This window comes from Macrotis lagotis, chromosome 2 (assembly GCF_037893015.1).
Source record: "Macrotis lagotis isolate mMagLag1 chromosome 2, bilby.v1.9.chrom.fasta, whole genome shotgun sequence".
In the NCBI taxonomy this organism is placed as follows: Eukaryota; Metazoa; Chordata; class Mammalia; order Peramelemorphia; family Peramelidae; genus Macrotis; species Macrotis lagotis.
The window spans coordinates 267,080,039-267,097,409 of record NC_133659.1 but is presented as its reverse complement, the minus strand read 5'-3'; the positions used below and the strand labels follow the sequence as shown (position 1 = coordinate 267,097,409).

Below are 17,371 nucleotides of genomic sequence, written 5' to 3'. Positions count from 1 at the left end.
GAGACCTAAATTTGAGGAAGATTAATTTGACAGTCATCTAAAGAAGGGATTGAATTCAGTCAACAAATGGAGACAACATGAAGCATAGCAAGTTATTAAAGAGTTGTTTGTGTGATTGATAGATACTGACAATATCCATCAAAATTCCATTTGAATATATCAGTTTACTTCAGAAAATAAGCCATCTTCTAATGACAATAACTCCGAAAGAAGAAAAGTAATTTTAACTGGGTCAATAATGAAAAAATCTCTGTGGTAATTTCTAGAGAGCTTTGATGGCACTGTGCTAGGGGGGGAATGCTTAAAGTAAACTGGCAAGGGATCGATTTCCCTCCAACAAGAACATTTTGAAAATATCCACCATTTATCACAATAGAATAAGATGTTGAGGGGAATCAAAAAAGAAAATATAACAATAACAACAACTTTATAGTTTGCAAAATGATTTGCAAATATAGTTTCATTATTATCTCAGCAACTCTGGGAGATAGAGGCTATTATAGTCATCTTATGGATGAGGGAACTGAGGCAGACCATTTAAATTTCTTTCAAGGTTAGTCAAAGGGCAAGAGTATTTGAATGCACTTCTTCCTTACTCAAGGTCTGCTACCCTATACACTGCTCCTCTTTATCCTCATTCCTTAAATTCTAAAGGGGGAAAAAGATGATCTTCCTATATTAAAATAGTGAGAAAATTGACTGAATCTTTCCATTAATTCTGATTATGTAGAATCAACATAGAGTTGGGAAAAAATTTAGAGGCCAAGAAAAGGGTATTTTGGTCTGGGGATTCACAGGTATGATGAGTGGAACAACTGGACAATCCATTAACACATCCTTTCCAGAAGCAATGCAAGGATTTCTTTCATTATAGCCTTTCCATCAAACCTCAATGTTTTCATTTAGTTTCTGCTTATGGACTTCCAGGGACAGTGGGTTCATTATCTCTGAAGTCAAATAGATCAAATATGTAATCTTTCTTCTGTCAAACAGATCAAGTTTATAATCTTTTTTCTATTCTTTCAAATACTTGATGATAAGCACCCCCCCCACCCAAAAACAAAACAAAACAAAACTAGGTGAGGCCACCTAGTCCAAATGCTACACCATCCAGAATCCACTAATATGTCCAATATGTGGTTTTATATATATCACCTATGCTGGAAATCTCCAAAGCTATTGATCTCACTCTCTTGTGAGATCAAATACTATGGCTTGAATTTGTCTCAGAATAAAAGACATTTCATAATTTGTTCCTACTGTCATTTGGTACATTAAAAAGAAAGGATAGAGACAAGGGATAGGGATAGGGACAAAATTGGAGACAGAGACAGAAAAAACAGAGAGACATAGAAAACTCTTAGTATCTAATGGTAGCCAGCTCTAAAACAGGGGAAAAGGGAAAAAACAAAAAAGAAATTTACATGATAACTACTTATTTAAAAGGACCAGCAATTTGTTCTTTTTTTTTGCAAGGCAAACAGGGTTAAGTGGCTTGCCCAAGGCCACACAGCTAGGTAATTATTAAGTGTCTGAGTCCAGATTTGAACCCAGGTACTCCTGACTCCAAGGCCGGTGCTTTATCCACTACGTCACCTAGGCACCCCTAGCAATTTGTTCTTACTAGGTTTGGAGTTCTATGTTCAGTCATCTTTTTTTTAAATTTACTGTGTTATGGAAATACTTGATTTATTCCAAAATTAAAATAAAATACATTTCTAAAAAAAAAGAATATGTGGCAAAAAGAGACAGAGAGAGAGAGACTGAAAAAAATAGGGTAAAAGAGAAAGAGAAAAGGAGTGAAAAAGAGATAGACACAAAGACAGAGAAACAGAAAGAAATCTAGGGAAAGAGGGGGTTTGAAAGACATAGAAACATATAGGGAGTGGGAGGGGGAGAGAAGAGAGACAGAGAGAGAGAGAGAGAGAGAGAGAGAGAGAGAGAGAGAGAAGGCACATTGCCCAATTTCTTCTAAGAGAAAATTTCCCTCAAGCTATGTGTGTGTATATGTATACCTATATATATATATGTTTTTTTTTTGGAGCAGAAATCTCTGGACCAGCTCTGCCTCCTCACAACAGCATACATTGGAGTTATCATTATCTATAAGGAGTCTTTTTTTAAAAAAATTTATTTATTGAATGCAATAAAGTTAAGTGACTTACCCAAGGTCATACAGGTAGGCAATTATTAAGTGACTGAGGTGAGGTTTGAACTCAGGTCAGCCTGACTCCAGGGCCAGTGCTGTATCCGCTATGCCACCTAGCTGCCCCATCTAGAAGGAGTCTTACACAAAAGATCCAGTTTTTCCAGAGAAAGAACTGATGAACTCTGAATGCAGATCAAAGCATACTCAAAAAACCCCCCAACTTTATTTTTCTTGAATATTTTTGTCTGTTTTCTTTTGCAACAAGTCTAATATGGAGAAATAAATGTTTTACATGGTTGTACATTTATAATCTGTAGCAAATCGATTGCCTTTTCAAGGAGAGGGGAAGTCAGGTAGAGAATGAGTTTTTGAACCCCAAATTTTGAAGGAGTTAAGAGGGAAGGAAAGAATATGGAACTCAAAATTAAAAAAGGTAAAACAATGTTTTTACAACTAAATAAGAAAAAATAAAGAAAAAAATAGTTTTGACTCCAATGTTATAAAAGAAAAGAGAAAGAAAAAAGAAATGAAAGGAAAAAGAAAAGAAAAGAAAAAAGGAAAAGATGGAAAGAAAAGGAGGGCAGAAAAACTAAGAAGAGTATGATGCTGAAGTACTTGTGCTATGTCTGGGGTGGGTTGGTGGAATAAGGTTTAGGAAACAAATGATACCCTGTATGTTTATTATTTACCATTTGATAAAATTAAATTGTTTGGGCCTTTCCATTTTTTTATGGATGCAGTCACTAAAACACAGTACGAGACTCAGAAGTTTGAATTAGTTGATCTGTTGATTGAAGTAAAATCTCTAAAATGATTTTGGGGAATCTGAAGTGGCAACATTTAAGAATGAAGTTGCAGCTATCTGATTCTCTTCCCAGAGAAGATTTGATGAACCTGAAATGATGCAGTATCTTTCTTGAAATGATACCTTCACCAATCAGAAATCAAGGAAAAGTTCATGAGAGAAACTTTAGAAAGGGTAGGCAAAAATCTCTCAGCTATGAAAAGATTGTCAACAAATATTTTTTTAAAGTGCTTTCTCTGTTAGGTACTGTGCTTAGTTGATGAGGATACAAAAACAAACATCAAACATTTCATAGATGCTTGTTGATTAAGTGGTTGGGCATGTCAAGACAAAAATAAGAGTTTTTGTTCTTATGTAGTTTACATTGATGGCACTGGGAAAACAACATGCCTCTAATGGATTAAATAAAAAATTAGTTAAAAAAAAATCAGGGCAGGGATAGTACTCACAGAGAAAATCAGGAAATATACAAGGTAGGAATTCTTCAACAGTGCACTCTCAGAGACATATAAGGATGGAGAGAATTTCAGGAATGTGGTAGGACAACTTTTAAAAATGTAGGGAAATAGAGGATGGAATGTTATCTACTAAAACTTTAGAAGTAGGTTAGTTTGTGTAGAATCTAGGTGGAATGAGGAGAGATAATATAGAATCTTTCCCAAAAAGGAGGTTGGAGCCTGGTTTTGAAGGGCTCAGAAGGTTGGTGTAGCTTGCATTTTATTTTAGAGGCAATCTGGATAAAACAGGAAGTTTCCAGAGTCAGGTAATGACGGAGTCAAGATCTGTTCTTTAAGAATTTAAGTTTTATTTAAGTGTTAGCTCCAGTGTGAGGAGCTAAGGAAGCTGGTTAGGATCCTATTACAAAAGTGGAGGTAAGAAGGTAAGGAGGCATAAATCTTGGGAGTGGCTGAGTGACTAGAAAAGAGATAGTTGTGGGAACTGTGTTGGACATACCCTTTCCACAGTGGTAACTTTTGTTTTGGGAGAGTGTTGAGAGAGTAAAAAGATGAGAATGAATCTGGGGTGGAGGTGGGGTAGAAACACAGAGGGTGCTTCACCTAGATTCTATAATGTAATAACTCCTGTTCCTGTCCTCTAAGTGTAGTTAAGTAGCTAGGATTTCTCCTTGATAACTTGCTTTTATTTCTTTGAGAAATATTTGTTTAAATCTTTTGTCCATTTGTCTTTTGGGAAATGATTCTTGATTTAATATATTTCAGGCAGCTTTATATATATATACATATATGTATATATGTATATATGTATATATATATATATATATATATATATATATATATATATATGTCAGAGAAAGTTACTGGCAAAGATTTTTCCCATTTATTCTAATTTCAATTACATCCCTTTTGTACAAAAGCCTCCTAATTTTATGAAATTCAAATTAACCCTTTTGTTTTCTAGGATGCTCTCTTATATTTGTGAATGAACTTTCTATTCACAGTTCTATGCTTCTCCAAGCTATGTATGAGAACTTTCACTTATAGTTCCTGTATGTTTTTTTTAGGTCCGTTTGTCATCTATATAAGATGCCAATATGTCTAATTTACTGCAAAATACTTTCCAGTTTTTCCGCTGTTTTTGAGTGACTACTTACTCACGTAGTTGCATTCTTAGGGTTTAAATATTAATGGTATGTGAAAATTTCCAATCACTTCTCCATCTCCTGAGCCCATCAATTTTTCTAATTTTAAGCTAATTCAAAACAGTTTTTTGATTTCTATTTTTGTAATGTGCTTTGAGAACAAGGAATGCTTAGAATTCCTTCATTTTTTTCATTATATTCCTGGAGATACTCAATTTTTTGTTCCTTCAGATAAATTTTGCTATTTGTTACTAGCATTTTACTATAACACTTTCAAACTTTGATTGGCATGGTACTGCATAATTAATTTAGGTAAAATATATAAATGTATCCATGTATCCATGTATATCTATATGAACAAATGCTTATACCCATGTTATTTAATGTTTTTATCTTAGATTAATTTAACACATTTAATGTTTATGTATTAGATTTACATAAATATACTCATATTTATTCTTTGACTTGATATATATTTTATTCATTCATTTATTTATTTATTCATGCATTTATTTTGCAAAGCAACAAGGTTAAGTGAGTTGCCCAAGGTCATACAGCAAAGCAATTATTAAGTGTCTGAGGCCATATTTGAACTCAGATTCTCCTGTCTCTAGAGCTAGTACTCTAATCATTGCACCACCAAGCTGCCTCGACCTGCTATTTATTTAGCGTTAAATTATTTAATGTGTTTTAGTTTTAATCCTTTATTCAAAAGATCTTTATGAATATTTTATTACATTGTGTTCAGTAAAGGATTTGTTAATTTTTCTATAATTAATAATTTTTCATTTCCTACCACATAGTTAATTTTTATAAAGGTGTTCTCCATTACTAAGAAACATATTATTCTATTCCCTTCAATAATTGCCAGAGAGCTGTCATAACTAACTCTTATAATTTTCTTTTCAGATCCTAAATTGTCTTGTTTTATCCTGTTTTTATTGATTAATTGATTTATCTCTTTTCAGTTCTCTTCCTTTTCTGCCTGTCTTTGTATTCAAAGTCACTTTTATACTCCTGCTGCATTTCCAGATACTCCAATACACCTTTTGAATATCTATTCACTCTTCTGATCCTTTGACCAGTTCACAACCTATACAATAACCATCTGTGGATATTTCCCATTTCTTTGTTCTGAGCTTTTGCCTCTCACTTTATACTGGAGGGAGAAAGATCACATCCTGAAATTCTGTTAAGAGATTACTTCTCATAATATATCTAGAGCTGGAAGAGACATCAGAGGTCTCATCTTCTTTACAGACAAGGAAACCAGGGACTAGAGAAGTCAAGTGATTTGTCCTAAGTGATCCAAGTATTATCGCAGGTGACACTGGAACCCAGTCACTGTGTTCAGAAGCACAGTCAATGTTATTTCTACTTGACTCTACTGATTCACTTATGTAGAAGGGGGAAAATGGCCAATGATATCATTTCAAATCTTTTTCTGTCACCTTTATGAGACAGTATGTATTATTTAGTATGATGAAGGAAAAAAAGCCTAGGTTGAATTAGACTGTATAATCTTCAGAGATCATTGAATTATTTTGCTCCTCAAATTGACTAAGCCTAATAATTCTCCAGTTAGTGCAGCGTGAGTAAAGAAACAAACAGCCCAGGGGAAACCTGAAACATCAAAATAAGATGGACTCAATTGGGTCCTTCCAAATAAATGAAACATTGGAGTTTTACCATATATTTCTTATATGTGTATGTTTGTACTCTTTATATTTAAAGACCAGTATTTTTAGTTAAAAATAAAGCTTTAGCAAGAATATTAATAAAGTAACCATGAGGAAATATTTGGCCTGGGATTTCATGTCCTTCTCTGACCTTCCTTGTAATTTTTCTCATTCAGTAATTGCCTTTTTAGTCCAGATATAACTCTTTTCTCAACATCAATCATGTGAGTAAGCTGGCTATTCTAATCAGTTATGCTATTTGATTCATCCAAAAAACTCCAAACATTCCAATCAGAAATAGTACAGGCAAAGTGAGCTACACTTAGTTTATAAAGGTCACCCTGTGTAGACACATCTAATAACTGGATTTTCTAAATATATTCCTTGGAAGTTTTTGTTTTGTTTTTGTTTTTTTTTTATTATACAGATTTAGACTTATAAAAACATAAGCTCTTTCAAAATACTGAAATATTTACACCAAAGTGGCCAACTGTCATCATGGTTAAAGAGTTGACTTGGAAGTCAGGAAGGTCTGAATTCAAATGACTTTTCTGAAAAACACTGGATTGTTATCCTGGAAAAGTCAATTCTAGGGTTCTAGGCAATTTTCTAAGGAAACAATTGTCAGGGAAAGAACAAACCTGCATTGGTTAAGGGTGTTAATAAATAAATAGCAGGTTCAGTCTCTGTTTCTTGACCCTTTATAGATTATAGCTAATTTTTTGTCTAATCTGTGGTTTTGTTTACCTGGTTGACACAGACATATTAGTTTTCTTAGCACCAATCATATGAATAGTCTAGTAATAAAAAATGAGTCTTGGAAGAATCTAAAGATTCTGAAAGTGGGGGCAAACTGCTGTTGGATACAAAAGGGGATCAATCAAGGTTACATATAGGGGAGTCAACTTTGGGAAGCAGGACCATTTTTTCAAAATATTGAAGAGAAGGAAGAAACAGGGATGAAGATGTCAGAGGGATGACAATTGAGGAGGAGAAGTTGAAACTTCCTAGTGAATGCTCTCAGTAATTTTTGCTGAATATGAGATGAAATCCTTGACCAGATGAAATCCTCAGCATATACTGAGAAGTATAGAATTGATTGGATTAGCTACTATGGTAAATGCCATAGGGAATCAACTAGAAGGAATAGAAGGCTTATATTGCTGCAGTGAGGGTTTTAGTGTGGTTAGATAAAGTTCTGATTAAGCTGATCATCATGGTTTTATGACTTCCTTTAAATCCAGTAAACAACATATGAGTAGGACCCCTCAAAGATACTGATATTAGGAGTAATCCAGGTATGAGTTTTGACAAACATAATATATTGATAAATAGCTACATCATAAACTAGAGTTGAAATATCTCAAAGCATCAAGAAAGAGGAGGAAATACAGGAGCAGCCAAAATAGGAGTCAATGTCCTGGGAAAGTGCAGAGGGTTGAAGGGATTGGGAGTCATGGAGAAGATGAACAAACTTAGGGACTGTAAAGCATAATATTATTATTATTATTATTATTATTATTATTATTATTATTATTATTATTAGATAAAGATTATTATTAGAAAAAGTAATACATGCGTTCATGAGCTTGGAAGTATATACTTCTGGAACAGTCCTGTTTGTGGCTTAGGTTGAGTAGACGACTAGGTGATAAAAACTATGTGGATTGTAGCACTGGAATGTTCAGATATTCAAGAAAACATCAATTTATATGTCGTAGACCTTTAGTATAAAGACAGGAGTTGAAGAAGAGGAGACATTAAATCTATTGAAAAAGTAGTGAAATTGTTAGATAGTGATCAAAACAATGTGGGTTATTTGATAAATTTGTATAGTGTGAACCTTAAAAGAGGAGAGATTATTGCATTATGGGAATATATGAAGATTCAAGAAGGTGTTATAGAGATCTGGTAGTATTTTTACTTAAATGGGATCAAATGATTTGGAAAGGGAGGGAGTTTATAACACTCAATAAAGAAACAACAATATGTTTAAAAGTCAATATTGAGAAATGAATGTCATGAAGATTTTTTTTAATAGAAGTGTGTGGGAGGGGTTTATAACACTAATTCAGGATAAAATCATCACCATCAGAAATTATAGGAAGGATATCCTGAAGGAAGTTGGTTTTAAAAAATTTTTATTAAATTTTTTTGAATGAATTTTTTTCCCAATTACATGCAAAGACAAAGTTTTCAACACTGATTTTTTGGTAAGATTTTGAGTTTCACATTTTTCTGCCTCCCTCCCTTCTTTCCCCCTCTTCTTGACAGAAAATCTGATATAGGTTATATATGTACAATCATGTTTAAAATTTCCAGTTAGTTATGTTGTGAAAGAAGAAACAGAAGAAAAGGGGGAAAATACCATGAGAAGGAAAAAAATGTAAATCAATTATAAACAGTGAAAATAGTATGTGATGATCTGTATTCAGATTCCATAGATTTTTCCCAGGATATGGATGACATGTTCCATCATAGTCTTTTAGAATTGTCTTTGTTCACTCTATTGCTGAGAAGAGCTAAATTTATCATAGTTGACCATCACACAATGTTGCTGTTAATGTGTACAATGTTCTCTTGGCTCTGCTCACTTCACTCAGCATCAATTCATGCAAGTCTTTCTAGGCTTTCTGTAGTCCAACCTCTTGATTTCTAATAGAACAATAGAATGCCATTGCATTCATATACCACAATTTGTTCAGCTTTTTCACATTGATGAACATCCACAAAATTTCCAATTCTTTGCCACTACATAAAGAGCTACTAAAAATTATTTGTACATGTGGGGCTTTTCTCCTTTTTTTTTTTATTTCTGCTTGATACAGACCTAGTGGTTGTATTGCTGGATCAAAGGGTATGCCCAGTTTTATGGCCTTTGGGACATTCTAAACTGAGGTTTGATGCATATTATCAATTGGTGGAAGTTGTGCAACATAGGGGCTAAAGCTGGTTGTCAATCGGATATCTAGAGATCAGGTGGCAGTTTCTTATGACCTAGTAGACAACAATTCCTGTATAAACAGAAAACTCTTGAATTCTGTCAATAAATTGTGTTAGAATTAAATATATCACTACTGGAAGAAATATTGCCTACAATTTCTTGGATATAACATTTTTTAATCTGACCTCTTATTTATGCCCAAGGTCACACAGCTAGGTAATTATTAAGTGTCTGAGGTCAGATTTGAACTCAGGTCCTCCTGACTCCAGGGCTGGTATTCTATCCACTGTGCCACCTAGCTGCCCCTTATAACATTATTTAATAAAAAATTTAGGAGCAAAGTTTTTTTTTCACTTTATTTTATTTTTTCCAAAGATAGTTTTCAGCATTTATCCATTTGCAAGCTTATGAGTTCCACATTTTCCCACCACTCTCCCTTCCCTCCACTTTCCCTATGCAGCTAAAAGTTGTACATGTATAATTATGTTTAACATATTTTCATATTAGTCATGTTATAGAAGAGCAATTAGAACTAAGGGGAGAACAACCATGAGAAAGAAAGGAAAAACTTATAAAAGACTTTTTAAAAAGTTAACATAGTATGTTCAGCTCTGCAATCAGGCTCCATAGCAAATTTCTCAGGACTGTCCTTGATAACTGAACTGCTAAGAGGATCTATGTCTATCATAGCTAATCCACGGGAGTAAAGTTTTTGATAGATTCTGTCATATAAAACACATATTGAAACTTTATGGAATATAAAGCTTTCAAAATAGAGATTTAGTAGAAGAAATTAAAACAATATAGTTACTCATGACAGGTTGAGATAGAGGTCAACTTGTCATCCTATCTGCTGTTGAAATAGTGTGATGAAACAACCTCAGAAAAAGGAAGACCTTCAAACAAGTCTCTCCTTTGATATTGTTGAAACATAATAATAATGATGAGTTTTTATGAACTCTATTTCTGGTAAAAAGGTTAGTTTCTTTAGATAGTATTCAGCCTTCACCTATCTACAGTCTTCTTTGCCAGTAGGTAAGAAGTCAATATTAATTGTAAACTCAGGAAGACTATGTTCAGAATGCCCAAATATTTGTCCTGCCATTCCTACCATAATTCAATCCAGGAAAGAAGGCCTCCTCCTTTAAACTTGAAGGACAAGAGGACCTCCAGGGAGGTGTAATCTTTTTGTATATTCCTGTGATGTAGATCCTGGTTCTTCTCCCTCCTTTACTGCTATACCTGGCCTCCCTTAGTTCTGGGTTGTTTTTACCATAATGGTAAACGACCTCCATCTATCTGAAAATGGTAAACCCCAAAGAATAAAACTTCTTCTCTAACCTTTATTTTCTGTCTTTTTATTTTAACCCTTTATTTTTAAGGTTTACAGTTTTACGGTTCATCCTGTATACTGATTGTATGATCCTGAGCAAGTACTTTAACTGCTCATTACCCCAGGCAGCTCTCTTAAATTATTTAATATTAAATTGATTTAAAATTTAAATTTAAAATTAAAATATTTAAAAATAAAATCTAATACACATATTTTTATAGAAATGTAGATGGTTAATGTCTATAAAATTATACTTCCCATGAAAGTAGAATCTGTGACTCATATCTATCTTTGTAATCTTGATTTGTATAAAATAAATTGAACAGGGAAGGTGTTTATTAAGCTATTTGTTCAAAATAAAATAAAATATTAATGACTTTATTGAAGATCACTGGATATTTACTTTTCACAGAGATGGATAGCTATTCCTAAATTGGATATTTCACTCCTCAAGAACTCAAGCTTTCCGAACTCCAAGTCAACTCATTATCTATTATCTATCAACTCATTATCTACTGACCCAGAGTCCAGGGCATGGCAACACACACATAACTGAATTTCATTCTCTTCCATATTCAATGGAATTATAAAACTGATCTACTTCAGAGAGAAAAAAAATCTTTGGAATCATAAAGTTTTTTTAGAAATAAGGGAAGAAACAATGTAATTCAACATGCCTCAGAGGACTTTAGTTACATTTAGTCTACATATTTCTCATTGTTGTGCCCCTAGGTAATACAAAATATCAAGACAATCATGTCTTTCGCCAGTTTCTCATTGCCTTTTGAACTTTAGGAAATTTTTAAATATCTGTTCATCACCAGGTTGGTCACTGTATTTCTCAAAAACCAACTAAATTATAAAGGGACTGGAATTTGCATTGGTAGAGGCTATGCTTTCATGGATGAAATCCAGTATCCATGAAGTATTGAAACATTTAAATATTTTAAAACTCATTTCCATTTTGCATGAGAAAAGTGCCCAGACTACCTACATTGTCAGGTATGGTTCAGGGCCTCAAAATAATGACTTTTTTTTAAAAAGTAAATTTTCTATTTAACCAAAGAGGGTGGAAAATTATATCTTTCTCAAATAAAAATAAAATTAAAAAATCATAAAATCTCAGAGTAGGAAGCCATTTCAGGAGACCTTTAATACAAATCTTGCCTGAAGAAAAATATAGCCCATACTTGAAGACTTCTAGTGGGTAGGAAACCTACTGAGGAAGTTCATTCTACTTAGAATTCTCTTTTAGGAAGCATCTATCAAATAGCCAAATCTACTTCTTTGTAACTCTTATATTTGTATCTAGCTAGGAGTACTCTCTGGGGCCAAATAGAACATATCTAATTTCTGTTCCATATAGCAGCCCTTAAAACTTCTTTCATTTTTCTTTTCATGTATACAATAATTTTGCTCTGATTCACAGTTTATAAATTATGAAAGGAAGCAATCTTAAAGTTCAAACCAGAAATCAGGAAGACAAATGAAGTTTTTGTATTAGGAAGTCTAGTTAGTATGTAGCCTGGTGGGAGATTGTTTCCAGAGCATCTTAGAATGTCAGTGAGAATCAGAATGACTTTGACCATATTACCCAGTGCCAAACTTGTTGCATTATTTCTTCCCTTCTTGTTTCTAATATACCTTATAATGATTCTGATTAGTTTTTTCCTGCTAGAAGTCGGTAAGTTTTCTAGGTTCTGTTGAATGTGAAGAAGAAAAAAATTCAGTTGCTTGTATTACCATGGTCTGGGTCTTCTACTTTCCAAAGGATTCTGTATCATGGGATCAGATTTAATCCCTGGAGTCTGATTCCCCCCCCCCCCCCCTTTTTAAAATTAAGCCCTTACTTCCAATTCTAAAGAAATCTCTAAAATAAAGCTTAACTATAGTTCATGTGTAAAGTTTAACCCAAAGAGAATAAAAAGGTTCCTTCCTACAAAAGAACTCAGAGTGCAATATAGTTATCAGAAATGGGATATGATTTTACTTTTACAACCAGAGAAAACATAACAAAATCCGATGATTCAAATGGTTCAGAGTCCTATGAATGATTACAGGATTCATAAAATACTCAAATACTCCATTAAAGTCATTAGACTCCTCTTTAAGGTAAAGTTACTTTGGGGGGCTGCTGAATAGATGCTCCCTAGATACCTCTGACCTTCACCTCAACAATTGCTTCAATTCAGGAATATCATGGAAGGTCAATACAGCTCTCTAGTTCTTCAAAGCATGGATTTAGTCTTCCAGCTTCAGGATTCTCTTTCTGAGAAGCATCCTCTTAAGGAAATCTACCTTATAGAAACTGGTGTCCAACTCTCAAGCATTCTCCTAATCAGGATTATTCAGACTCATGGCTGGAAATTTACTTTTTTTTGTTTAGATATTCTCTGTTTTGTACTTAGAAAAGGAAATAAAGGTTGTCCTTGGGCAAGCATATAGACCAATCATGTGCTTGTCTTACAGGTTGCCATTTATGTTGTTGTTGTGGTGGTGGTGGTAGAGGGAATGTATAAGAGAATGAAGAGAAATACTCTATACCTCACTCTAATATGGAAATCTAAGAAAGAGAAAAATATACAAAAAAGAATAGAAAATTGGTAACTTTTATAGATCACAAGGAAGATAGCAGGGGATGGATGTGTGGGGAATAAAATCCTTGCAAATATTTTACAAAGTTGAAATATTTTTTAAAAAATGTCTTTTTATTCATAGTTAATTTATTCTTTATATCTGCCTGGACATGGGTAATAGTCTTCATTATTAATCCTTTGAAATACTCTTTGGTTATTGCTTTGATTAACATTAAGTCCTTCAAAGTTTTTCACTTGTACTATAAAAAACATTGCATATATTAATCTCATCCAGATGATTAGGAAGATCAAATTGATCTGAAGTTCTGCTCATCATACCTTTCATCTCATCTCTCCCTATCCCCCACATTATGCAGATTTTAACCCATGACTTGGTAGATCACAGTAATAGTTAACCTTTTGAAGGCTCACAAAATAATTAATACAAATGATTTCATCTGAGACTCAGAGCAGCTTGGTGAGGTATTATTTAGAATGAACCCCATTTTACAGATAAGGAGCCTGGGTTAGCGAGGGGTTTTCTGATTTGCCAAGGCCTTCTTGAACCCCAAACCAACATTCTAGCACCTTGCTCATTCTAAGACAGCCACTAATCCCACGCTTCAAAATGGTGTGTTCCACATCTGAATAGCCCAGGGAATTATACTTTTGTCTGCAATAATTACCACTCCTTCCTCCTCCCCCTACTATTAGAGAGATAATCAATATGGAGTTATTGATTCTTGCAGTATGTTTTTGCTTCACACAAGCTAAGAGGACTGCCTAATTCAGGAACAATTTGAAGAAAAGTGAAAGAAAAGGACTTGCCAGGCACTAGGTATCACAGGAAGTAAGTGAAAACACACCTAGAAAATAAACCAACTTTATCAAAACAAGTGCAGAATGTTATATGGGAATTTTAGGAAAAGCTTTGGAGTAGCTTGGATGGCAAATAGGAAGAATTATTCAACCTTATCCAGAAAGTAAGTAGCAAACTGAATATTCTAAAGATATTGGTTCCCCCCCTCTCCCATTCTCACAGGTCTCCATTAAGAGATAAGTAGCGGGGTATCTAGGTAGTGCAGTGGATAGAGCACTGGCCCTGGAGTCAGGAGAACCTGAGTTCAAATTCCACTTCAGACACCTAATAATTACCTAGCTCTGTGGCCTTGGGCATGCCACTTAACCTCATTTGCCTTGCAAAAATCTAAAATAAAAGAGATAAGTAGCCCCAGAGGAATATACTGAATAAGTTTCAAAAAAAAATAAGCATTGGGCAAAAATACAATAATTTTCCTTACATATGCAGTTTATTGGGTGTAGTAAGTAGTATGAAGAATTTTGAAATTTGAAATCCGAAGAAGTGGATTTGAATTTTACTTCAGTTAGTAGCTGTGTGATCACGAACATTTCTAAGTCTCACTTTCCTCATCTATAATATTCACAGTGGTGGGACAGTGTATAGATTCAGGAGTACAGGAGTTCAAAGCCAGCCTCAGACACTTGACTCTTACTAGCTGTGTGACTTTGGGTAATCACTTAACCCTGATTGCCTCACATCCAGGGTAATCTCCAGTCATCCTGATTCATATCTAGCCACTTCAGAGGAGAAAGTGAGGCTGATGACTTAGCACAGCATCCCTCTCACTCAAATCCAGTTCATGTGCTGGTCATGGCATCACCTTCCATGTTGTGGTCTTCTTCAAAAATGAAGGACAAACATAATCCAATAGAATATGTGTCTTACAAAGGTAAAGACTTTTTTTTTGTCTTTGAATTCCCAGGACCTAGGACATAGTAACCCCCAAATAATCATTTGAATTTAATTTGATTTAAATTTAAATAACTATATAAATGTGAATTACTTTTTTAATTGAGGTTTTATAGCTATTTACTTGGCATTTATCTCCAAGTCTTCAAGTCTATATATATTTCTATAATGGCTGTTTTATTTATGAAAAGTAGAGGTGCAAAAAAAAGAAGAAAAAACTATTGTTGGCTCCTTCAGAAAATGTGATATTGAAACTGGTTCTGTTATATTAAAGAAATGACTTTGGAAGTCTAAAACAGTTGCAATTATCTTTCTTTGATGAGAAAAAATGTCTCATCACAAATCAAAAAATATTCTCTTTCCCTGAATTAAAGGGGGGGAAATCTAATAGGTATCTTTCTTTAAATTGAAACAAATTAATCATGCAAATAGTGTAAGATATACTCAGGAGGCTGTTGGACTTTTGAAATCTACAACAAAAATCATGAGGTTCTACTTCCTTCTCCCATCCCCTTAAGTAATTTCATATCTATTTATTTTAGGGGAGGCAACCTTTGAGAGCTGACTAGAAATATCCTGACCTAATTCATGAAAGGAATGAAAAAAGAAACATGTGCAGCTACAGATAGTACCTTGTGACATTTGAATTTGCTGGTTAATTTTTATCTACCTCATTAACTGAAAGAGGTATTTTCTTTCTCTGCTTTTTCTTTGTGACAGAGCACTCAGAAACTACATCTGGCACCTTGAGGACTCGGCTGCTACAGAGAATTTTCTTTGAGTCATTTGCTTACTTGCTTGCCTTTAAAAATGGCAGGTGTCAGTGGATTTATAAAATACTCTATGTTTATCTTCAACTTCATATTCTGGGTAAGTTTATATTTTTAAAAAAAATTTCCTGAAAGAAAAAGGGCACAGAAAAACAAATTATGAATGAACCTGGACTGTATACCAGAGGAACAAAGGGAAAAGGAGAACTTTATTTTTCTATGGACTTATTTTCATTTTGTTTTGGAAATTAACTCTTTGCCTAGTTTGAGTTTATTTGTAGTATGAAAGAATTTTCAGAACCTCCAAGATAAACATTTCATAAACGTTTTTGATATTTCAGATATACAATCAATGAGGTACAGGACCAATTATGAAAGTTCTTTGTTGTTGTCAATCCCAAAGGGATCTTTCCAAATGGCGAACACAATTGCATAGTAAAATATGATATTATTTCTTCTCCTTTCAAACCTTCTAACATAGGATACAAACAAATTAATGCAGGTGCAGTTATTGCATGATATATATATATATATATATATATATATATATATGTACAAAGAGAATGGTGACAGACATAAATAAAAACAAGATTGGAAAAGATAGGGGGGAAAAGGACACACTTTTTATTTTAATTTTAAAAATAATTAAGAAACTATCCTATCCCCTTGAGGTTGAGCAATGCATCTTTTTTTTAAACTGCCTTTAAAATTGAAACAAGTTTTGCTTTTCAGTCCTGATGTTGTATTTTTCCAAATAAAAGTTCCTTGGTATAAACCAAAATCAAGTGGAGGAAAAAATCCAGATAGCACTGGAAAACCTGTATGTAAACATAAGTAGGATCTACCACTTTTGTGCATGGATGTATATGGGGAAGAGGCAGTATTAGTATTAAAGTTCTGTGGAATACTTTCAGAGATTATTTTGAAGTGAGAAGTCAAAAACCTCCTAAAATGGATGAAAGTATATTTTCAGAATAACTATAAATTTGTTTATGTCAAACAATAGCATAGAAGATGAGGAATAATGAATGCTGATCAATATTAGTAATTATACATATATATGCATATAAATTCATGCATAATAAACTGTTGAGGTCAGTGGTGAAGATATTAAAATGCGTATTTAAATTTTTTTTTCAGTTTTATTTTATTTAGGGCAATGGGATTAAAAATGATTTGCCCAAGGTCACATAGCTAGAATTAAGTGTCTGAGACTGAATTTGAACTCAGGTCCTCCTGACTCTAGGGCTGCTGTTCTATCCACTGTGCCACCTAGCTGCCTCCATTAACATGTCTATTTTACAGATGAGAAGACTGAGGATTAGAATAGTTAAGTGATTTTCTTATTTTCATGCAGCTAACCAGTAAATATTAAAAGTCAGAATGTGAACTCTTGTCTCATTTGACTTAGCTATTGTAGTTCATTCTAGCACACAATTCTGTGCTGCTTGGAAGAAAAAAAGTTTTGTGTGAGGCACCTAGGGATTGGTAAATGTGCCATTGTTATTTAGTCTGTATTAAAGATCAAAGATTTTTCTGATGTGGGAGTATAATCACATGAATAAACTAAATATTAATAGACTGACTTTTTTTAAGGCAATACTGAGTGACTTAACCAGTGTCACAGAGCTAATAAATCTCTAAGGCTGGATTTGAATTCAGATGCTGGTAACCAACAGGACCAGTACTATCCACAGCTACTTGCTCCTTGGATTGACTGTTTAAGCATTGGTAACTGACTCTA

At 33.7% G+C, this 17,371-nt stretch overlaps 1 protein-coding gene across 3 annotated transcripts in view; it reads left to right on the top strand.

Moving 5' to 3' along the window:
* Nucleotides 1–17,371, top strand: part of TSPAN8 (tetraspanin 8) — a 72,851-nt gene that overhangs the window by 20,360 nt on the left and 35,120 nt on the right. For 2 of the 3 annotated variants that reach the window (XM_074226150.1, XM_074226152.1), the window contains one exon: nucleotides 15,578–15,727. In XM_074226150.1, the coding sequence (XP_074082251.1) occupies nucleotides 15,668–15,727 (60 nt within the window). In that variant the 5' untranslated portion in view covers nucleotides 15,578–15,667. Of the gene's footprint in view, nucleotides 1–15,450; nucleotides 15,728–17,371 lie in introns of those variants that run through there. The other variant, XM_074226151.1, reaches the window with a different exon arrangement.